The 24501-nt window shown below is 48.1% G+C and overlaps 1 protein-coding gene across 7 annotated transcripts in view; it reads right to left on the bottom strand.

Moving 5' to 3' along the window:
• Positions 1–1220: 1220 nt before the first annotated feature.
• Syk (spleen associated tyrosine kinase) overlaps positions 1221–24501 on the bottom strand; it is a 65486-nt gene continuing 42205 nt past the window's right edge. For 3 of the 7 annotated variants that reach the window (XM_063227247.1, XM_063227248.1, XM_063227249.1), the window contains exons 4-14: positions 24281–24419; positions 23616–23697; positions 23242–23267; positions 21476–21544; positions 15593–15683; positions 14252–14429; positions 8823–9032; positions 7630–7819; positions 6019–6159; positions 5061–5173; positions 1221–3601 (exon numbers count right to left, since the gene is read on the bottom strand). In XM_063227247.1, coding sequence (XP_063083317.1) covers positions 3529–3601; positions 5061–5173; positions 6019–6159; positions 7630–7819; positions 8823–9032; positions 14252–14429; positions 15593–15683; positions 21476–21544; positions 23242–23267; positions 23616–23697; positions 24281–24419 — 1312 coding nt within the window. In that variant the 3' untranslated portion in view covers positions 1221–3528. The remainder of the gene's footprint in view (positions 3602–5060; positions 5174–6018; positions 6160–7629; positions 7820–8822; positions 9033–14251; positions 14430–15592; positions 15684–21475; positions 21545–23241; positions 23268–23615; positions 23698–24280; positions 24420–24501) is intronic. The other 4 variants (XM_063227250.1, XM_063227252.1, XM_063227251.1 and 1 more) reach the window with 4 other exon arrangements.

Raw genomic sequence — 24501 nt, forward strand, 5'->3', positions numbered from 1 at the left:
CCAGAAGCCCAGTTTCCTCTACACTCTCTCAGATAACTCTGTCCCTCCCCGAATGAGACCATGTTTGCCAGTCAGCCCTGAAGTCTGCCCTTGTATCCAATCGACAGGCCTGGTCTTACAAGCCCTCCCTGCTTGCACTGGGGGGAGTGACCAGGCCATCTCAGCGATTCCCAGCGTCACAGGACCCCTTTCTGGCATGAGTGTGGGCGCCCAAGGCTGGCGCCGTCCCCAAGCCACAGTAGCTCACCAAATCGCTCTGAGAGATGTGTGGGCCCAGGCATCCGCTGATATGTACGACATGGACTTGGCACCCTCCAGGGACAGGTGATGAGATGATCATGGGGACCCATCCTAGCTACTCTGTGTCACCACAGTCCCAGGGCTGGGGCAGGTTGACTCTCTTCCGCTCTCAAACCACTGACTTGGGTGACAGGAGAAGAGAGGCCCAGGGCCCAGGAAGGTCCCTCGAGGCCTAGTCCAGAGAGAAGGGAAACACGCACAGGAAGTGTCTCTGGACAGAGCACTGCCCCATGCTGACTGCTGATGGTGATTTGGAGTGGACTCTGGTATGTGTGTATTGATGTGATCCACACATACTGTCTGCTGTATATGTTTGTGCAGTGGGTATGTGCTTATAGGTGGTATGTGTGCAGTATGTTTGGTGTATGTGTATATGTGTATTTACACATGTCATATATGTACGCATGATTGTGTATGTGTGCATATATACATGCATGCTTGTGCATTCACTGCATGCACTTGCATGTGCATTTTCACTCATACATACCATGCATGTACACAATGCAATATGCACATGCATGCACATGTGTGTATGCATGTATGTGAGAGAGATCTCTCTAGAACAGATCAGGGCTCTGTGATCCTCTCCGTCTTGTCCTGATGCTCTTGGGAGTCTCTGGAGAGAAGGCAGAGTTGACACCCTTGCCACTCAGGGTTACTGGGCTTTCCTCAGTCCTCTATCTGGTAGGGTAGGGTGTGGGCTTGCAGCTCCTCACTGCCAGAGCCACGGCCCAAGAACAGGTCGCAAGCCTTCTCCATGGCAGGGTGGGGCTGCGGTGTGGCCAGTGTCCGGCTGCTTATATCTGCCTTTGGAGCAGGCAGGGGACACAGCCTGCATGCTCACAGGACATGTATGACACCTGCTTAACACCAGCGGTGGTGATACCCATCCTACCCCACAGCTTCTGTGATAGTCACCATGAAGCCATTCAATGTTTTTATTAAAAATTAGTCTGAAAAAATCTCCAGTGACAAAATGTAGCACTGAAACAAATGCAAAACAAAACACACTGTGTGGCAGGAGCTCTCCAGGAGGCTGGAGGACGAACAGCTCCTAAGATGGGAGATCCGGGGAATACTCAGGAGCCACAAGTGACACCCACATAAAGTCACAGTCCAGCAGATCAAAGCAGGGCTGGGGCTGGAGAGCAGGAGGACAGGACGTGCTCAGATGCAAGCATAAATCACCACTCTGACAGTGTGTGGGTGTGGAAGCACCTGTCCCCGAGGCACCAGGAGTCTTTGGCATCTGCAGGCAGCATGATGTGGCAGACAGCTGGATGGACCTCTGCACCCTGCTGCAGAGGGATGGGGAGGCACTCAGATGACCAGTGCTGGGCAGACATAGGTGAGCATGCCCTGGGGCTTCATGGACACCCAGCCCAGGACGGATGCTCCAGGAGGACTTGGCCCTTCTCCCAGTATGACCCTAAATCACTGGACTGCCCTTCCCCACTGTCCTGCCTGGCGACTCCAGCGACAGGAGAGTGGATCCCTAGAAGTGACCCATCATGCTAGCTACCTTGGGACTTCTGTGGGCTGGAGCCTGCCTCTTCCAGGGAGGAGAGAAGAGCCTGAGGCCTGGCAGGCCAGCTTTCTCAAAGGTTTTTGGGGGAAAGGCTGCTGCCAAAGCTGGAAAATCACTGTAAAGAAGACACACAGGGCTCCAGCCACTCCATACCCCACCCCACTCCGCAGGCAATGGGCCGTGCTGCAGACAGAGCTGGGGGGAGGGGCCCCCTGACCTGTGTGCCGCCTTCCTCTGGCAGCACCATCAAACCCTGCTGTCAGCTCAGCCTCACGGCAGACTCTGACACTTATCTCAGTTCCTGTGGGACTTTGAGTTTGTGGGATCTGCTCGGTGCCCACATGCAGGGACCCAACTTCAACAGAACAATTAAACCACTAGCCCATCTCCCAAACACCCCTGACCCCGGTTTTCCGCGTGACTCCCATCTTGTGGCTCAGCAGAGCTGCTGCCCACCCCTCTTCTCCTGCCTCCTTCCCCGGTGGGGCAGGGGCTCAGGTGCCCGCTGACAGCCTGAGCTGTGAGGATGCAAAGTACCCAGGCTGGCCATGTCTGCTGACAGAACAGGGCCGGCTCACTTTAACTTTCCAGAGCCTCAGCAAAGCCCTAGCTAGGGGTGATGTGATGTTTTGCATAAGTGAACCCTAAGTGAGGAAGTAGCTAAGGGTAGGAGACGAGAAGGGAATTTCCAGGTCTTGCATCTTTAGCCCCAAGTCAGGCTTGGTGAGGCCTGTGCTTGTTGAAGGTCAGGGGGCTCTCTCGGGAGCCCCTCTGGATGGCTAGGAAGAGGGGGTGCTGAGACTCGCTGTGTCTCCCAGTGACAACCTCACCAAGCTTTGATGTGGGAAGGACAGCCCCAGGTACTACACCTTGATGGAACTCCCCTGTATTGAGAAGCGTGAGAAACATGTTTTTCTTTATAAATTACGTCAGGCATTCAGTGATAGTAACAGAGGCTAGAGGACCAGGGCCCGCAGCGAAGACGCCCAGGAAAGTGAGGATCCTGGCTCCACGGGATGCTGCAGGCCCTGGGTTACGGCCCCAGTATGGCACACTTGGGCAGTCCTCCTGGTAGTCCACAGGAAGGGGATTCAGAGGGAGCCAAGGTGGGCCCCTGCAGGCGGTGCCCAATCCACCTGGTGGTTTCCTGTCCTGGGCGCAGTGTGTGTGTGGGCTCCGGGACACCGTTATTACCGTTTCATTAACTGTGGCTGCTAGCTTAGAAGCTGTGCTGGTCAAACCTGATCCTTCTTCCTTTCCAAGCTGCGGCCCTTTCCCCTCCCGGCAGCCTCTCAGTGGTGGAGCTCCAATTGGCACCCCATTCTGGTCCCGCCTGGACTCGGATGCTGAAAGGTGGAGCCTGGAGAGCTGGGAACCTCTCAGCCCTGGGCCCAGAGCGTGCATCAGCAGGAAGGAACTGGAGACTGTTCCTAAAAGCAATTTGTCAGGAACACCGCACAGTCAAGGCCAGGGAACCCGGAGTCTCAGTCCTGCTGCTCATGTGCCAGGCTGGGCCGGGCTTGCTCTGGAAGGCCGAAGCAGGCAGCTTCCGCTGAGTCGCCAGCGCCTCCAAAGGTCCAAGCGGGGCTGGTGCCCTCCCCGGGCAGAGGGAGTAGGAAACCCTGAAAATCTGCTTGTCTGAGTGCGTTGTCCTGTGCTGCAAATCTGACCCAGGGCACCCTCAGACCAGACCAGAACTGCTAGTTCACCACATCATAGTAGTAGTTGCGCAGGCGCAGTTCCACCGCTGCGAAGCCCGGCCGCTTCTCCACCCTGCAAGGGGAGGAGCAGTCAGTCCTTGCCATTGTGCTTGCCCAGAGCGACCTCCAGGACATTGGCTAATGCAGGCCCTGTTGGTCCCTCCGTACCCCACGCCGGTGTGCCCCAGGACCCCCACCCCCAGTCCATAGCACCCCCGGGACACTTACGGCCACCTTGGAGGTGCTGACGCTTGCAACAGAGCTCAGTCATTTACCCCCGTGTTCACGGGCGACCTCCAGGTGGCACCAGCAAGCTACAGTGTCTGGGGGTGCCTGTGGGCCGCACGCAGCTGACACTAGGCTGGGACTCTGCGAGCTTTGCTAGGCCTAACTCTGCTCCCCTCCTTACTGGCCAGCCGAGAGCTCTAGATTTCTCAAACTCTGGCACAGCTGAGGCAAAGAGCCAGACTGAATCGCAGTGGAGCAAGGTTTCCTGCCGGTGTGGGTGAGGCTGACGCAAGTAGGTTACAGGTTACAGGTTTTCATAGGCTGGGGTCTCTGAACATGCAGGTGCAGACACTTTTGTTTTCTCCAATGTAAGCATCCGGTACAGGGCGGTACTAACTCTCGGTATGTGTGAGGAACTGGCCTGGGACCTGCGCGGAGAGGAAGCCCACGTGTGCTTAGGTCCCTCCGATAAAGTGGAATGGTGTTTGTGTGCATCGCTAGGTTACCTGGCACGTTGTCCAGTGAGTGCTGTGGAAAGAGCTCCCAATCTGTATGATAGAGTGAACGCACACGTTCGGCCCAGTCGTGCTTCTTTCTAAGTATTTTTAACCCACAGCTGGTTGAATTGTCAAGGTTGAAGCTGCAGGGACTGAGCATTTCTGCTTAGAAATTGTTATTTCACAAGACTGGGCCAGCAAGCAGGCGAAGTCGCCAAGGAGTGAAACAGAACTTAAGGCTGAGCTTTCCACAGACAACCGCTTTGATTTATAGCAATTCCATTTTGGTCCTGGTATGTGAGATGGGCCACAGTATGAGCCCAAGGACCATGTGGCCCTCCATGTTATTACAGCAGAGACCCACAATGGGCAGGGTTGCCAAATGGCATCAGAGTGTTTGGTTTCTTCTCCATCTTTCCAAAGGACATAGCAGCCGATGCTGCCCAGCACGTCAGAGGTGAGGGACGCTCCGCATGCCTGAGACCTCACTGCACGGAGCCCCCACAAGATCGCATCACCTGGTGACACTGTCCCTCGGTCTATAAGAATGCTACACGACCGCACCACAGAGATGAGTCACCTACCAAAGCCTTTTCAGGTCACATCCTGTCCTTAGGTGATATGCCTGTCTCTTACAGCATCTCTGTACAGCCTGACCCTTACAGCAGTCCATCTCTGTCCCTGTTGACTGAGGAGAGGGCACCCTCAGACCCACAGGAAGATGGGATTTATGCTTCTTTGCCATGCCCAGACCTGCTATCTTCCTTCAGAGCCTCCCTAAGATTGCAGGAAGTTCCAGGTACTCACTCGTAGGTCCAGCAGAGGTTCATCAGTTCGTACATCTCCCTTGGACACCCTTGAGGGCAGCCCATGCGTTCGCCTCTCTCCAGCATGGCGGTGACTTCACTTCCTTTCATCCCCTAAGACATGAAGATGCCCCAGGCCTTTAGAACAGCACAGAGTAGCAAGCTCACCCCGAGACCCCAAGGCAAAAGAAGCAGCAGTGTCATTACAGTTGCACGGGTTACCAAGGTGGGAGGCAGTCGTCCGCCGTGCTGGGGTTCCAGGGCCTTCAGTTGGGGAAGGGAAGAGGCAAGCAGAGAGCCTCATCCTGTCTTCCCTCCCAGAGGCCAGCTTCCCAGCACTTACTCAGCAGTACTCATGATCTATGCACTTTCTGTGTCTTTTTTAATTAAAAAATCTTACAATTATAACTGGGCTGTAAATTGGAAGCTGCCAGTGGTCATCGTTTTGGCCTTCACTTTAATGAAGGATGACCTGGGTGGGTATATATTTTATGTGTATCTGTATATGTGACACATATTGAAAAAACATTGTCTAGTTAGTAACTGTTTTTCAGTCTAGTAGAAACTGAGGTGGGCCTAACTGCGCCATGTTAAAAGACTCCAAGGAGATGCTGGGGTTTCATGACTTTCAGGTTCTTGTGCCGATAACCTGGTGCTTGTCCTAAAGGCCACAGAGTTAGGAAAGTATGCATGCCTTTAGGAATGGCTTACTCAGCTAGCGTGGTGGCCCCTGCATGTAATTCCATTGCTCTGGGAGGCAGGGCAGGAGGATCACAAGCCCAGCATGGGCAACTCAGTGATTTAGCAGAACTCCACATTAAAATTTTGCCAAAGAGCTATAGATGGAGCTCAGCATGAGGGTCCTGGCTATAATCCCCAGCACTGCAAGAAGAAGTGGCAGGAGGAGGAGGAGGAGAAGTGGGAGAGTGGTGGGGGGAGAGGGGGGAGGGTGGCCTCACTCGGTAGGGCTTCTGGCCATAGGAGAAGGCTTCCCACATGAGCACTCCGAAGCTCCACACGTCGCTCTTGCTGGAGAAGCGGTAGTAGTTGATGCACTCCGGGGCATACCACTTCACCGGCCACTTCCCGTGGGTCTGGGCCTGCGAGGAGCAGAGGCAATGGGATGAGTAACGGGGTCTGCGCACCCAGGCTCACCAGCAGTTCCCTCCGACCAGCTGTGACGCGAGGCCCCGAGTGGCTGCCTGCGGGTGAGTGGACAACAAAGGGTCATCCATGTGGACGGCCACAGGAGCAGGGACCAGTGGTGTAGGCTGCAGAAGGGCGTGGATTTGTGGGCCTTGTGCTGTGTGAGATCAGCTGGCCACCTGGGGCCAGCACTGTGGGCGAGTGGCCTGGAACAGTAGGGAGCAGGGCTGCCCATGACCCTCGAGTGGACACCAGGTGCCGAGGAGCTGCGCACAGCTTCCTGGGATGCAGAGTGTCCTGCAGATGGGTTGGGAGCCCACGTGAGTGTACGCCGTGCTACTCGCATGACAGTGACTTCATAAAAAGAATAAGATCATGACCCAGAAAATGCTGTGTGGACATGCATGCATGCGCGTGTGCCTGTATTTGGAATGAATTTTTAAAATACTACTTTATTTTCAAGTCTTAGCCACTAATTTTAGTATCTAGATGTGCTTCCTTGAGATGCAGGACAAACTACCTGCGCTCTTGGGCTGCTTCCTCTGCTGCTGCCCTGCCTGCCCAGGGCTTGGAGAAGCAGCCTGTGGGCGCAGGGCCGAGCAGGGTGTGCTGCCCTGAGTATGTGCCAGGAGCACATTTAAATGCCACTCGGTATTTGTCTAGTGTTTTGAGTCAATGCTAATTATTTTAGCAAAGACTTTTCTTATGTCATTTAAAAATTTATACTAGATGTCCTTAAATTTTCTAAATTCCTAATTTAAGAAATCTGGGGGTAATAAAAACATCAAAACTGAACACAGCAAACCCCTTCCTTTGGAGTCTGGGTTCAGGGTGCTCCCTGCTCAGCCTTAATACGATGGTTGTTGATGTCCCCGTTCAGCCTGGGCTCAGTCCACTAGGCCTGATTTCAGTGAAAAGCCATCCAGGGACATTGCTCTGGGGAGGGAAGTGCCTTACACAACTTAGAACAACACAGCTGACGGCTTCTATCTCAGCCGCCTAATGCATTATCTTTACATTGTTATTTCAAAACTTGGGAACGATATAGTCCTGTGTGCTGATTCAAGTTCATTTTGAATTCTGAACTGATAAGGAAGTGAACTTTTTTTTTTTGTCTTTTTCGTTTTTATCGGTACCAAGGATTGAACTCACGACCGCACACTTGCAAGGCAGGCACTTATGCCGCTGAGCTAAATCCCCAGCCCCCAGGAAGTGAACTTTTAACGCCCCCTCAGTATGCTGAAAAGTTATTCTCCCGCCATTGGCGACTCCAGCCCTTCCTCCAGACAAAGCTTAATAGGAGTGTGCGCGCGTGTGTGTTACTAGTAAAACTGCTTCTGATCCTACCAGAGTAAGGTAAAACGAACACGGATGTTTTTCATGTTCATACAGCCTGCTGCTGAGCCCCGGTGGCCTGTCCCTACCTTGTAGTAGTTTTCATCGGCACCAAGTGCTTTGGAGAGCCCGAAATCGCTGATCTTGGCATAGTGCTGCGTGACCAGCAGCACGTTCCTGGCAGCCAGGTCTCGGTGCACGAAGTTGCACTCCTCCAGGTATTTCATTCCCATGGAGACCTGGTGGACCAGCTCTATGATGTTCTTATCCTTGACATGCCTGAAAGGGATGGCATCAGTCACTGTAGACAGTGGCCTGTGTCATCATGATCAGCCGTGCGCCTCACACCCCAGAGCCAGCCCATTCCCTGTTCTTCAAGAACTAGAGCGGGGAGTGGTGACAGACAACCTGTTGTCAGCTGGTCCTGGTCCGGACCAAACACCACCCCCCCTGCTGTTCAGTGGGGTTTGCTTTCATATATGCTTTGAATTGCATGAAAAACAGCTTAAAGGAGTTGCCGACCCTGACTCCTTGTCCTCATATAGAACTGGTGATGTAGCCAGGGCTGTCCTTTCTCACTTGTGAAGGAGGGACAGCAACGCCTCCCCTGTCTGGAGACCACTCACAGGGTGAGCTGGGCAGCGACCACTGTGCAGTCTTATTTCAAGTGACTTTCTCTGTCTTGGCACTGTGTATCACCACCTGCTTCTTTTTCATAAGAATCTTTCTGGCTTATGCCTTACACTCTGAGTAACTACTCTGAAGATACTGATAACAGTATAAAACTATTACTATTCTCTTATTGTTTGATAATGGAATTTTGTTTTATTTTTTCATAAAATCAAATTTAAAAAGAAATAACAATAGCTTTAGTGGGCACCATGGGATCATTCTGCTCACAGATGTCATCCGTTAACAGCGCCTGATATTTTCAGAAGTGGTTGCTCATGGGAACTCTGAGGTCAATCAGACAATGGAACACATAACCTCGATCCCCGGAAAGTGTTGGCTGTCTGTGTTTCTTCAAAGAGTGCAAGATCTGCCCTGCTTGGCAGGCCACAGCCTCCTGCAGGTAGCCTGAGGCTGGGCCCCTCCCTGGACCACCAGAGTGAGCCCAAGAGAAGGGACATAAAATTCTGGGGTCAGGGAAGTTTTCTACACCGCTACGCTCCTCTCCTTCCACTCCTGGTCCCCGTGTGTGGAGGAAGCATCAGGAGTGAAAGGCAACTCGGAGATCAGGCTGCTGTGGGCTGGCTGTGCGTGGCCCCGAACCTCCACACACCTGTTCTGCTGTAAGTACTTGTTGAGCGAGCCGAGCTCGGCCATCTCCATCACCAACATCCAGGACTCGGCCTCGCAGATGCCGATCATGCGCACAATGTAGGGGTTGTCCAGCTGCTGCATGACGTTGGCCTCAGCCAGTAGCTCAGCCTTCAGAGCAGGGTCGTTGGCCTCATTCTTCAGGATTTTCACAGCCACTGTTTTCACGCCTCTGCGGAAGAAAAAGGCCAAGCTCTAGGAAAATATTTGCTAAACATAATTGCCATGCAAAGATGTTGCTACAGAAATACCTGCTGCAGAACAGACACAGAGATGAGGACGCCATGGAATAAATGACTGGACTCCAGTCACCCTCTCTTAGCCTACCAAAAAAAATATTCTCAGCACTTACCAATAATGGTGCTAAAGGACCGGTGCTAAAGAAAGCCCCACCCCAAACTAAACCTATACGCTGCCGAAGTCCACAGCTGCCAGTGACGTTCTGCAATTTCCCATCCATATAAGCATATGAGTGTAACATCCCTTTAGTAGGAATTAAAAATGAATTTCTGGCTATGGAATTAGTGTACAATGTTAAAGCTCATAATTTGTCTTTTTAAAGCACCCTTTCCCCTTACTGAGCTTTGTTAACTTTTAAACAAGCCTCAGCAAGTTTGCAACAAATTAGATTTTTTTATCTTTTCATAAAAATATTACCTTGAAAATATTCTGAGAAAGTGAGCTTTAAGTGAAAGAACAGAACTGAACTACGCGTGGTTTGAAAACCTGCACCTCTCTACCATACAGCATACCTATGTGGTTAAACTCTCCAACTGGAGGGTGAAAAGTCAAATCAAGGACGACAGAATAAGGCTGACACACATGCAGAGAGCACACACAATTTCAGAGGATGTTACTGACTTAGCACTCCTGTGTTCTTTCATACAGCACTCAGAACATCCCCGCCTTGCATCCTGATGTCACCGCTGCACAGCTAGATGTTCTGCCCTTCACATTTGGGTCTACTATGCATCTGAAACTGATTTGGGTATGGTGTGAGTCAGGGGTCAAATTTAAGAAGCAAAAATGCTCGATTTTTCCAATTATTTTAGGAAGAAATAATACCACAAACTCTTTGAGAAAAATAGAAGAGGCTCCCTTATCAAAGATATAAGGTGTTTGAGTGTGTTGGTAGTTGTGGTTGTATTTTACAATCTATTCCATTGATTTTCAGATCTGCTTTTATTTCAGTTCCATGCTGATTTTATTACAGTTGCTTTGTAGTATAACTTCAAGTCAGGTATTGTGATGCCTCCTGCCTTGCCTTTGCTGCTTAGAATTGCCTTTGCTATTCTAGGTCTCTTCTAGTTCCAGATGAATTTTAGGAGTGATTTCTCTAGATCTGTGAGGTATGCTAGTCACTGGAAGAACGACAGTCTCTTTAATAAATGGTGCTGGAAAAACTGGCTCTCCACATACCGAAAACTAAAATTAGACCCATGCCTATCACCATGTACCAAACTAAAATCTAAATGGATCAAAGATCTAAATATTATATAGAAACACTAAATCTGTTGGAAGACAAAGTAGATAGAAATCTTGAAGACATTGGGATAGGTAGAGAATTCATGAACAAAAATCAAACTGCATGGGAAATATTTCCCAGAATCACCAACTGGGATCTCGTCTTACTAAAGAGTTTCTGAATGTTAAAAGAAATCTCCAGCATAGGGAAAAGAAAACTCACAAATTGGGAAAAAGTGTTAGTCAACTGTTCCTTAGACGAAGGACTTCTGTCTAGAACATATAAAAGATTTTTAAAAAATCAGATCCCCGAAATTGAAAGACCCAATCCAAAAAAGGGCATCTGAGATGAATACACACTTCTCAGATGAAAAAATACAAAAGGCAAATAAATACATGAAAAAATGTTCAGAATCATTGGTCATTAGAGAAATTAAATTAGAACCACACTGAGATTCCATCTCAATCCAGAAAGAATGACCAGGATCAAGAAAACTACCAACAACAAATGCTGGAGAGGCTATGGGGAAAAAGGAACTCTCCTCCCCATGTTGGTAGGAGTGTAGACTGGTGAAACCACTGTGGAGGTCAGTCTGGAGATTCCTTAAAAAGCTGAAAATGTGGTATTTTTATGCAATGCAGTACTACTCAGCTGTAAACAATGATCACACTGAGATATTTATTAAAAATGGACATAACTTGAGACCATACTCGTAAGTGAAATAAATCAAACTTACATGTATAAATATTGTATTGTCTCCACAGTGTAAGAAATGGTTAAGAGTACATAAGATACAAAACCCTCAATAAACACACTGGAAGTATAAGAATCTGCTCAAAAGGAAAAAAATTATATCTCAGGGAAAAGGAGAAAAAAGAAAAAGGAAGGGAAAAGAAAAAGATATCTAACGTTAGATAAACACACTTAGGATAGCTAAGATGATTGTGCTACAAATTCCGTAAGTTCTTAGAACAAAACAGTTAACATTCATAGGATTAGAAAAAGTTTGCATGTTAGTGTCTGGTGATCTGAGGAACTCTTAAAGATCATTATGTAAAATAACAACCCTAGCTATACTCCTACCACCTTGCTGTGAAGGCCTGTATCGTCACTGTTTTGGGCTCTTTGCTATTGTTATCTATTTGTCTTTTTTGAGTAATTTTCTTTGTTTTGGTTTGTTTTTCTTTCTAATACAGAAAGGATAGGTGTACATGTAGAGGCTTAAACATGTGTAGAACTTCCCCTAAACAGTTTATGAGATTCGATTATATTATGCATAATGAAATGAACAGCTACTTTGAAGAAAAAGAGATATTATGGTATCCATTACTGATTCTCTTTCATCATGCTGTGAAATCCAGTAATGCTACTATTGTTTGTTCAGAGTGGTTTTAGTCTGTTTTGCATTGTTTAATTTTAACATACATGAAGGTATGGACAACTAATCTGAATGAGAACAAGAGACATTATGGCAGCCATTGTTGACTTCCCTATTGTCTGGATTTGAAGGTCTATAATGCCTTCATCACTCTGTTCTGATCAGTTTAATACTATTTTATTTTGTATGAATTCATTGTGTGCGAAGATATGCACAACTATTTGGAAGAAAACAAGAGACCTTATGGTAGCCATGGTATATCTCCTGTTGCCTGCTTTGAAATCTGTGTCACTTACATTGTTTTCTTCTGATCTTCTTTGTTCTGTTTTGTTATGTTTAGTTTTATCCACTTTAAAATTTAAAGAAAAGGAAAATAGAAGAGGAAGAAAATTTCCCAACTCATTTTACAAAGTCAGCATTATTCTGAATGCCAAAACCAGATGAAGAAATTGCAAAAGAACAATTGACTGAGACCCTTCGTGAACACGGGTGTAACATTTTAAGAAAAATGCTTAGTAAGTTAAAATTAATGATTTATGAAAAAGGGAAAAAAGGCTAAAATGAATGAATGATGGCAAGGGAGTTTATTCAGGAATAAGCAATGTGTATAGGATGTGGGAGCCAATCAGTGTAACTTGCCTGAGAAAAGCCACAAGGCCATCTCAGCAGAGCACGGTGTTCCGTACAATTCAGCACACAGTCATGATGTTAAAAATCACTCGGAAAGGTATAGGCTAAATCAGGACTCTTCTTTACCCTGAAAGAGAACAGCTGCAAGCCTACAGCTAACGCCACAGCCACTGGTGAAACCCTGGCAGGTTCCCCTGGTCTCAGACAAAGGCTGCTGACAATGACATCAGACTGGCTCTGCAGTGCTAGCCGTGTGACAGTAAAGGAGGAAAGGCGCATGCGCGGCCAGGGGTTGCACAGGATGAAGTAAGACTGTCACTCAGAGGACACCTAACACATCATGAACACCAGATCAACACGCCGTGGTGTACAGATCCATGGGAGAGTCAGGCACAGTTCCACGTGCAAGGATGTCAGCGACTAAGGAATAAAATCTTTTTAAAATGACACCCTGTATGTCAGAAGTGCTAAATACCAAAGAACGTATTTAGCAGAAGTTGTTTGAGACCTACACACAGGAAACTAAGCAGTCAGCAGAGGGAAACTGGGAGACCATAAGGAAGACCTGCGCATGTGGACGGTGGGCTGCTTATGGACCGAACCACCACATCCGGCAGAGACGGTATTTTGGCCTAGACTGACTCAGTAGCCTCTCCTCCCCGCAAACTCTGTAGCTCGAATTGTGTCTCCATAACTATGTCTATTTTAACTCACGTATTTTAGCAAGGAATCTGAATATGATCAACGAACTGAGAAGATAATTCCTACACATATAAAAATTAATGGTTTTAAAATGTGATATTTGTACATATATTAAAAATTAGCATAACCAGTGGAGTGTGTGTATACATGTGCATATACACACATACACATACCCATACCCATACCCATATGGGAGGGCAAGGCTTGGAAGCAAAGTTTTGGTGTATGCATTGGCTTCTATATTTTTCTTTCTCTTTCTCGTGATTCTGGGGGTTGGACACAGGGTTTTGTGTATGCCAGGCAAATGCTGAGCTACTAAGCTGCACCCATGGCCCCCGTGGATACCTTTGATCCCAGAATCATGTAAGTTACCTACTCAAGTCAACTTTTTAACAAAAGTTCCCTGCATTTCCAATAGCATGAACCAGCCAACCGGGTCATATTCGTATCAGAGGCAGCCCTATTCAAAGGGAGGGTTGTCTCAAAGGGACTTGGAAACCAGCCTTTTCCTGAACATTCTCCAGGGACGCTTCTTAAAAAGCAGGTGAAATATGAAGGCAGTGTAGTAATTTTAACTGCTGTATAATACACATTGTTACTTAAATCATGTCATAAAGCAAAAAATATTTTAATTGTTCAAAACCAAGAACTTTCTAGGTAAGAAAGATGAAGCACAGTAGTCTCAGAAAATGAATAGAACATTGCACAGTTACTGAGTGGGTGCCGTTCAGTGAAGTGATGAGTGTGAACATGTCGGTGCCTTCTGAGGAAACAAGAGATGCACTAAGGTTGGGTAAGAGTGGCTGTGCTTGGGAAGTGTGAATATGCTGTTCTTTTCACATATCTGTTTCTATTTCCTAATTTTCTGTAAGGCAGGAAAACTAAAATACGTGTCTGTTCCTTGTATACACAGATGCTTTCATTATAAGTGTACCAGGAATGAACAAAAATTGTGTTAATAAAACATGATTTTGTCATGTTAGATTAAATGTGTTTGAGATTAAATGAACATTATAGATGTATTCTTAGAAATTTCTAGAACCTTGCTCACAGGAAAATGACAGTGGCATGAGGGAGTCCCCATGTACTTCTTAGAAGTTTCTAGAACATTGCTCACATGATGACAGTGACATGAGGGAGCCCCCATGTACTTCTTAGAAGTTTCTAGAGCACAGCACATGTGAGGATCAGAGTGGCATGAGAGTACCCCACTTACTTCTTCATTTGGTAGTAGCCCTTCTTCACGGTCCCGAAGTTCCCAGAGCCCAGCTCATTCTCCTCCAGGGTCAGCAGGTTCCGGTCCAGGTAGACCTCTTTGGGCCTGATCTCTTCTGGGTCTGCATAAGGGCTCTCATACACTTCGGTGTCCATGGGCAGGGGCTCTCTCTGGGGGCCTGAAATGCAGCCAGGAGACAACCTTGGGGCCGGGTCCTTTGTGAAGACTCAGTGGTCTTCCCCCACGGCCCCGCTGTGGTCACAGACCGCTGGTTACATTGATCAGGCAAGGTCCAGCTGGGAACTGGATTCAGGGTTGAGGGTCATCAAGGAAAGGCCATCTAGAGGAGGAAGCAGGACATGGGGCCCTTCCATGGACTGAGGTGGCTTTAGCTAGGTCTGAAAACTCTCTGACACCCATCCTATTGAGCAGTGGGGTCTCTGTCACCTTCCCTGAGTGGGTTTTAGAACTGTGTCAACCAACAGAGTATATCCAAAGCCACACATGTGCGTGACTTCCCGGGCAAAGCTATGAACGGGGATGCTGTCTGCCTCCTTGGAGACTCTGCTCCTGGCATCTTGGGGAATCCTGGGTGCTGTTTACAGCCCCGAGGCTGCCACACTGGGAGAACCCCAACAAGCCCACCCAAAGAGAACAACCAGGGATCCTGGGACCAACTGGAGGCACAGAGAGACCCTGGCTCATCACCACCTCTGCGTTGTGGGCTCCAATTGTAATCTGACAACTGACCTCGAGCTGGGTCCAAATCCTGAGACACAGGGATCAATTAAATGACAAATACCTGATTACCACTGCTGTGTGCCACTGTTTGAGGGGGCTTTGCAGTGGTAAACAGATTCCAAATTCCCTAATAAAAATGTACTGGGGACACCTCGGGAACCAAGGCCAACCCACAAAGGCCCATTTCTGGACCCAAGTCAGCACAGGTGCACCTCACAGAGTCTGCTCGGCTCCCTACATACACTGAGCACTCAGCCACTCCTTCCGTCAGCTGCTGTGCCTCCCTAGGGAGCGTGGACACCAACAGCTCTCTGGAAACATGACCTTTCCAGAAATTCACCTGAGTGGAGCCAGGACATTGCTAGAGGTGCAGAATTTTGAAGAAGCAAAATGGACATCGCCAGCCTTGCCGATATTTTAGAAAGTCCTTTCCTGTGAAAGATCATTTCATTCCACAGAACTGCCCTGTTTGTGGACACGAGGTGTCTGCTGCCTGTGCTGGCCAGTGGCGTCCCTACCCAGTCGTCACAGACAGTGGGGTGCCCCTGCGTACCAACTGGACACACTCAGAGGCCACCACGAGCACCGCGCTGCCCTCACCTCTCTCCGGAGCCCAGGACCCACCGTGCTCTGGCTCATAAGGGTTGAAGGACACCATGCTTTCCGGCCGGCTCCCGGGGGACGGTTGGGCCTGCAGCACATGAGTGACAGTGTGTCATCCCCACTGGTGCCGCCCAGAGTGCACCCAAGCAATGACAATGTATTTTCAAACACCACAGATTAACGTAGGCAGGGATGACAAAGGGAAGAATTAGGAGGAAAGAGAAGAAGAAACAGTGGATTATCTCATTCTTGGAGCGGCTGTTTGGGTCCTGGGGGTGCCCACAGGGCCTCTAGGGTGCTGCCAGTGAACCCACGCTCCCTGTGCACATTCCACAGCTATGTAAGGCTTTCGTGTTTGGATTCATGCTCCTCCTGTAACTCTATCTCTCTGATCTTATTTTATGTGAAAGTTACTTAAAAACGGAAATTAAACTTCCATCAGCTGCTTCTGTCTCTGTCTGGACCCCAAAGCACGTGTGAGAATTCCACACACGCCCAGCGTTTCTGCCTGCGTCCTGATGTTCAGTGATCTGACAGCGTTTGGGAGTAGGACTGTCCTGACCAGTCCTGACCAAGCCTGGCTGTCCTGGCCTTGCCACGGCTTATGCTGCTATCGTTACTTTTCTTGGTGGCCAGGACACTCGAGGGCCTCTCCGGTGGGGAGTGCTTTGCTTCCCTAGGAGGTGGCCCTTCTGGCCACAGCAGGTGAGAGAAGCACATCTAAAGCACAGCTTCGCTGCTCAGGACTCGGTTATGTATTTAATTAACGTCATTCTGCTTTGTGAAATAACGGGGGGGGGGGGATCTGCCCCTTATACTCCAAGGACTCCCCTTCTGAGCATCCTGAATTGAGTTTTCCTGACCCACTCCGCCTCAATCAGGTGACTGCTACTGCATTTAGAAGAAAACCAAAGCACAATTCACACCCTCCTGTTTGTTCATTTGCTTGCCTGGCTTTGGTGTGGTAGGAGTTGGGGAACTGCTTTCTACATCCATTTATCTTATCAGAGCCCAAACCCTGGCTACAAAAATGAGATAACACCAGGTTTCAGAGATGTTTAAAGAAACAGAGACATGAAGCTTCACGTTACACGTTACACGGTCACTTACATAACAGAACACACTAAATCCTCAACTGCTAATGCCTTTTGACAGTCCAAGCTCACAAAACAAAGTAAACAACAAAAGTGCCACCTGGCTGGGAGTCTGCAGCCTCCTGACTGCTCTCAGAGAGGGTGGCCCTGCCTTGGGGATGAATGCCCTTCGGCAGGGCTAAAGGGTGCTGATCTTACAGGCAAAGGAATGCTTGCACACGGACTAGCTCAGAGACCTTCTGGTCCTGTGCAGTGGAAACCACCACCATGCACATCAAGAACGACAATGGAACATAAGTTCCAGGGTACACGACCTTAATTCACTATGGGTGCCTGATAAAAATGGGTTGGACAAATGGATGCATGGATGGATAGATGGATGGATGGATGGATGGATGGATGGATGGATGGATGGATGGAAACAAATCCCCTCTCCTAACTGGGAGATACAAAGTACAAACTAATGTGCTTCAAAAATGAGTTACCTCTGCAACCTTCACATTCACAGAGAGAAATAGGTACTGGTAATTTCAATGGTAATTTACTTCTTTTAAACCTTTGCGTATTTCAAGGCTATTGGATGTGCTCTGATTTCAGCTCTAATTTCTAACATACTGGCCCCGTCTCAGGAGACCTCTCCTAGCAGAATCAAGCTGATTCCCAGGTTCTCCCGCCTCCCAGGCCCTGTTCCCGCCTGCAGGCGCACTCTTACTGACAGTAGCTTTTTAAAGGAGTCCTTTTGGGTTAACATTTACTCTCACTGCAACTCCTGCCTTCTCTGTAGGCAGAAAGACTCTGAGATTTCAGGACAAAACCTGACAGGCAAGGAGTTAAAGGATGCCCCTGGACCAGCTACCAGAGACAGGGAGAGGGGAGCCCTGCCCGCTGACCCCTCAGGGCAGCATGGGGGGCCACAGCCTTCCAGAGTGTTCTCCAGGGCATGAGAATTTCAAAAGGCATGTTACAACTAAATGAGAATGCAATTACCTAACCTAGAAATCTCGTTGAGAAATTTTTAAAAATGAATGAAGTTATTTTTTTAATGCTAAAGAGACTACCAATGCATCCAGAGTAAGCAGTAACGAGGGACCCCGGGAACCTAAACTCCTGGACAGAATTCATACTCTCTGTGGAAGCATGTTCACTCCCTGGAAGACTGGCGGTCTTTGGGGGTTTGGGCTGCACAGCTTCAGTGAGGTGGTGCAGGGCTTTCTGGCCTAAGCCAACAAGAACACTTTGTCAGGAGGGGCAGCCTTCAGGGCACAGCCACAGAGAGCCCCGCATCCCTGGATCAGCACAGCCAGATGCCCCGGCCCCAGCCCCTCTCCTTTCTGGAGCCAGACGGGGTTACAGCCCGAGATGGCACTGCCGAGCAGGACGTGTGCTCTGCAGCAAGGGGCAGCAGCGCCCTCCGAGAAGACTCGGTGTGCAGGCCTCATCCGCCCTGGATGAACAGCTGCTCAGTAGCACCTCGGCCACCAGCGCCTCTGGAAGCCAGTGCTCAGGTGCAAAACAGAAATCGTAGACTGCAAAAATGAGCACCAGGGGCTCACAATGACCTATAGAAGTCTGGGGTGTTAAATTTAAGGAAATGTTGATTGTAATGAAAAGTATGTTACTGGTACAGTACACATTGCTAGTAGTTGTCGTTATTCTTTCTGTCTTTATTGGATGATCTGATTCTGCCTCCGTGGACAGTACTGTCTTTTTCACACTGAGAACAAGGGGTAAAGGAAAATGCCAGCTGCCCCCCCAACAACTGTTGGCCACCACTAGATGGCGCCAGCTCCCAGCTTTCTAATTTCCAGAGCGCAAAATTGAATTTAATGCAGGCCTGTCCGCAATAGGAACTTGAAAATTGTGTTTGATTATAAATTATGGTACCTCACCCTTCATTATTTAGTCTACACTGAACATATAGAATGCATCTGACCAGTATTTTTAAGTGCCTACTTTTTTTGAGAACTGGGAATTTGGAAGTGCACAGAGAGAGCAGTTCCTGCGTCTAGGAGCAGATAGGCTAATTCAGACTTGCTTGGCTCCAGAGTACGGCCGAGGCACACTTTTGATCCTTTTTCGGGAGCTTTATTTTTGCTCCCAGTTCTCTGAAAGACTATTCCAAATCAGGCAGCAGAGGCTCTGCAGGTGACAGCACACTGAACACTCATCTGATTGCAGGGTGTGTAAGTTGGCTTCAGGAATTCAGGCTGCACAGCAGAATGGGAAGGGTCTGAGGAGGGTGACCCAGGTCAAAGGGCAGGAGGCCCTGCAGGTGGACCCTCCTGGGGGTGTGTGGAGGTGCTGAGCCTGCCTGGCCCAGGAAAGTAACCAGGGGCCTACACAACTGGTCCTCTCTCACCTTCCAGGAAAGATCAAAACCTGGTCCTTTATATGACATGCTTCTCAGTAGTGCTGTGCTCTGTTTAGGCATTACTGAGCAGAGAGAGGGGACTTGAGGATTCTTTTCTCTCTCTCCTCACCGAGCCCTAGTAAACTGAGTACTTAGATGTAAGGTTTTCAATGTCCCAATTATCAATGTACGTGTTGAATAAAATATAGAAGATGGGTTTGGATGAGAAATCCTGGACACATTTCAATCTGAGCACCTTAGGGGATTTCTAAAGAAAAGGTTAAATGCATCTGCTTTTCAGTTTCTATTATAAAAAATTAAAACTAATAATTTTAAAAGCAAAGTATAATTTCCCTTAACTGTTTAGATGCTGGAGTTAATTCATGGTTTTTACATGTATTTTTGTACCTGAATTATTAAAAACAAGGAAAGCATCTTCACAATACTAATTAATTTGTAATCTTCCATTGTTTTTAAGAAATGAAATATTTTAGTAGGTTCAAAAGGAGCTACAGGGTTTATATGGAAAAATGGGTCTCTTTATACCCTTGTTTGCAGAGGCAAATATTACTAGTATTTTCTATATTTTTCCAGGATACTCCATACCATATCGATGCCACCTATGTATCTACCCATGACTTTGTCATTTACAGTTTTAACAATATAATCTGGAAACAAGTCGAGGTCTCAGTTCTCCCACACTGGCAATTTTACTGTAACTGATTTCACTTATTTCCCAGTGGCAGGCATTGACATTATTACCCGACTATCAATTGTAAAGTGTCGGAAAAAACACTTTCATAGACACGATTGCAGAAATTGCAAGGTGTTTTCCAATTAATATCCAGAAATGGACTCACACAGCTGAGTTTTATGTACTCTTAATTTTGATAGATGTTGCAAGACTGCCCTCCTGAGAGACTGTCGTTCACCGTGCTCCAGTGAAGAGCAGAAGCAACTGTGTACCAAGCTCTATTGATGAGGTGGGTGACTGTCTATGTCTGGCTCAGTCTCGCAGTGGAGGAAGCGGCGCACCATAGCTGTATTTGTCTTCTATGAAGTTCAACAGCTTTTTGTTTGTTTGAGAATTATTTGTATTTGGTTTGCTCTAAATTACCTACCAACATTTTTGCCCCTTAGATGACACTCTCTTCCTGATTTACAGTCTCCTTGTACGTTAAGATGGTGAACCACACATACACACGTATGCACTTACACGCGTGTGTGCCATCATTACTAATATTTACTCCGTTTCCTAATTTCCTCTTGATGACACATCCTTACCAACTGTATTTCCTGCTGTAGTTGTGCTGACTCCTCTACTTGCTTTTGTCCTCCTGCTGTCTAAACAGGCACCGGCTCTGATTTTCTAGGTGCTTCCTCAGTTACTGTGAGTGGCCTGAGGCTGCTTGAGCCCACTTAGAAAATGGCAGAAGGCAGCCCAGCTCCTCGGGCTGTTTCACTGGTTTCCGGTGGCCGTGTTTTCCTCTCGTGTGACTGCTCGGTTAACCTGAGCTATCGTTATTGAATCCCTCAGCATCTGGCACTGCCGTGAAGGAATTCCGCAGGGCCAGTGAGCAGGGCATGCTTTAGCACCTTTCTATGGCCAGGCTTTGGGAAGGAGTAGGATTTGAGGCTCTCTTTTATGTTAAAGTTCTATATCAGAATTGACCATGTTGAAGGAATTAAATGAGTGGTAGATGGTGAATTAACAGACATCATAACCCTAACCCATCACCTAACATTACTCAGTTCTAATAAGCTAGGATAATGGATTCTAATCCTATGCACCCCTGCATTAATGCAAGGCTGCAGGTCTCAGTGCCTGCACAGTTTTGGGCGGTCCACAGCTTCTCACAGGCCCCTGGGCTCTCCCCCTTCGCAGTGTAGCTTTCATAATCATTGCCACACTGCTGTCATGTGCGATTCTGTCAAATCAGAAGTAAGCTTGCAGCTGGGCGTGTGGTACACACCTGTAACACCAGCATTTGGGCGGCTGAACCAGTTCCAGCCCAGCCTGGGCTCCTTAATGACTTAGTGACAAAATTAAAAATAAAAAAGGCCGGGATGCAGCTGAGTGCAGAAGTTCCTGGTTCAATCCACAGTACAACAAATACACGAGTGAAAAGTAAATCAGCTGTCTGAAGAAACCGTCTGGCCTGACCTTAGCTGCCACGGACTTTGCTCACTGAACAACTTCAATGCTGCACCTGAGCAGACGTTGCTGGGCTGAGCAGCAGAGCGACTGAGGACCCGCAGGGAAGCACAGATGCACTGGGGCACAGATACACCCTGCCAGAGCGGCAGGTGCCAGCCAGGGCTGCACACAGCAAGGAGCGGCAGGCGGCAGAGTGCAGGGTACGGGCAGCGAGCGTGGCTGCGTGCAGCTCAGTCCTACCACTCATCAGGGACAGGGAGCAGGGGATGCGTTAGCACCTTTCTGTGGCCAGGCTTTGGGAAGGAGTAGGATTTGAGTCTGGAGATTATTCCACCCGGTGACCAGCTCTAGAAACCATAATAGCAAAGAGGAACAGTCAATTCAGCTTCAGGACACAAACTCCACACAGCTGTAGAGCTGACACGCTGTAGACCTCTGCTTCTGTAATCATGCTGTGGCCCCGCCACTGAAGTTTCCCATGTACAACTCTCTATCATCTGAAACCCTTCGTCCCACTGGAAGGATCTAGAAAAATATTCAGGAAGAATTTTCCACGGAAGGCTACAAAATCAGTGCTGACATCAGTAGCCCATGCTTCCCATGGAGAATTACTTTCTGAGCTTCAAACAGATCATTGGGAAAGAAACCACAGCAGGCATGCTGCTGAGTGGTGTCACTTCCACAGGGTGGGTACCAGGTCCCTGGGTCGATGGGGAGTCACAGAGCTGCACACTTTGGCAATCTGCATTGTTTTCCATATGCATCTTACCAGTTAATAAAAACGTATCCACAGTATGTCCCCTGAAAGCCATTGGGTGACACAGTTAAAGCCTCATCTCCTGGGAGTTCTCAGCTTAAGCCCTTATCCGCCTAAGGGAAATGGATCCCTCTCAAAGAGGATCTGTCCAAGAGGAGGCTCTGGTCCACCAGTGGTATAGTGAAAGCCACTGCGGACTCCGGAAGGGAATGGAATTTATGATCCTAAAGTTTCCAGTGGTTTGTTTTCTAGTGAGGTCAAGGTCTCTCTATCTGATAACAAGAATTGCCCCTGGGGGGCTGGAGGTTTAGCTCAGCGGCATAAGCGCCTGCCTTGCAAGCAGGCAGTCGTGAGTTCGATCCCCGGTACCGATAAAAAGGAAAAAGACAAAAAAAAAATTAAAAAAAAAAAAAAAAAAAAAAAAGAATTGCCCCTGGTGCTTTCAACATGAGCTCAAGGTCCATCCTGTGTGTTGGAGGCAGAATGTATGCCAGGTTTTCTGTGGATGCTGTTTCTCAGGGGTTAGCAGGTACAGTGGGCCCATTTCCCAGATGGTATTAAAGACATTGAAAGTCCACAGTGAAGTCTCCCAAAAGGATGAGAAACTAGCTCCTGCCTCGACTATGAATCCATGCATTCCCTCAATGGTCTGGAGGGGGAAGGGAGGCTTCCCTTTTACCACATGGAGAGATGAGTGGGTACATTCTCTCTTCCTCCTGATGTACAGGGGGACGTGGCTCTGGCCGATACTGCATCCCTCTTTGGGGCTTCCTCTCATCTAGGATCTCTCCAAGCATCCCTGCCCCTAAGTTTCAGTCAACCCACTTTACCCAGAAAGGTCAAGTCTCTCAGCAGTGATGTGTCAGCTGATAGGCCAAAGCTGGTCATACAACCTCAGGGAGACATCTTATCTACCCAGCCTGCACTGCCCCCAGCAGGGGCCCTGGGGCTGACACAGAGCTGTCAACACACACAGTCCCAGGCTGACTGTGAGGAGACTCTCATCTCCCAGATCTGGCAGGAGGCCTGCTCCTGATTCAGCACTGGGTTCCCTCCTCATTTGTAACATTTCTAGAAAATGAGGGGAAATTAATGTAGCCAAGAAATTAAGAATACTTGGCTAGCTCAGTGCTGACATCAGGCTGACTGTACCTATTCTCACTAGATGAAGGGGGACAGTCTCAAGTGCCATCAGAACAGTACTGCTATCCTGTTAGCTTAGCTTGCTTTGAATTTGTGCAAATTCATAACTGCTTCAGTGCCAGTGGGATTTGTGATGATACTCACCGCGAAACTGGAACTTTGTGGATGAGCTGCAAAAGTAACATTTCCCGATTAGAAAGGCTCTGAACAGTTGCTATCTTAGTGAGTACCACTTACTTGGCCCCCTGTCCACCGCAGAACAGTGAGTAAGACTGTATCACTGCTGCCTGAAAAGACCACAAACTTTCTGTACCCATTTCTTTCAATCTCTTTCAGTGGCTTTTTCACCCATGAATTAGTTTTACAGAAGTGATTGACTAGCTTTTGATTCGGGATACCTACACCTGGAATGCTCTGACAACAAGATCTCATCTGACTTGAGTTTGAAATGCACCAAATCTGAAATGAAACCAACCATGACCAATATAAAAAAAAATTCAGATGCCTTTGCCACTCACCAGCTTGTGCGCCAATTTTTTGACATGGAACTGTAAGAACTCTTAGCAAACCATCTGGCTTGTAAGAGTAATGCTCAACTAGCTGAAAGAGAAAAAAGTATGGTCAGTAATGGGGCAAGAAATGGGGAACCAGTGACAGAGAGATGCAGCTGCTTGTTGGATTTCAAAGTGACCCAAAGAAATTTAAATCTGATGCTTCCAGACAGCCCACTGCCCAGAGAGGCAGGGGAGACTGGAACACAACTGCAGATGGCCTTGGAAAGGGGCCGGCCAACAGTTTTACAAATGTCCAGAGGGAGAGTTTAGGCTTTCGGGAACCATATATCATCTCTGTCACCTCGTCATTCATTCATTCAAAACAACCTTTTGAAAGCACAGGAACCGCTCTTTTCAAGGACTGCAAATAGAACCCAAGCCAGATTTGACCTAAGGGTTTTTCAGACTCCTGAGCTAAAGTAAAGAATAAAAACAGAGTAGTATAATGATTACTAACTCCCAGAAAAATTGTACTGGAGCTCTGGAATTGGGTTAGGGCTTAGCGATATCTTACTGTGCTGTCCAGAAAAAGCCAATGTGATCATGCACATAAAAAGTGGACGGTCTTGTGAGAGAGTCTGTGGCAGCCCCAAGAGTCCGTGCCATGCTAAGAGGCAGAGGACGTGTACCTGCCAAAGTGTGTCGAACTTCTTCCCCTCGGGGATGGAGAGCTTCCCCGTCTTGTCTCTGTCGATGCGGTAGTGTAGCACCTTCCCTTCATGCAGCAGGCAAAGGGCGTAGGAGCCATTGTTGTCTCTGGCCCTAATCCTGGAAGAGAGGACACAGCGACATCACCCCGTGAGGACCAGTCCTGAGCAGGGGTCTAGCAGGAGGCCTTGCCTGGGTCGGC

The sequence above is a fragment of the Cavia porcellus genome, unplaced genomic scaffold (genome assembly GCF_034190915.1).
Source record: "Cavia porcellus strain 051 isolate PalLab524CR breed Dunkin Hartley unplaced genomic scaffold, mCavPor4.1 scaffold_17, whole genome shotgun sequence".
NCBI classification, from domain to species: domain Eukaryota; kingdom Metazoa; phylum Chordata; class Mammalia; order Rodentia; family Caviidae; genus Cavia; species Cavia porcellus.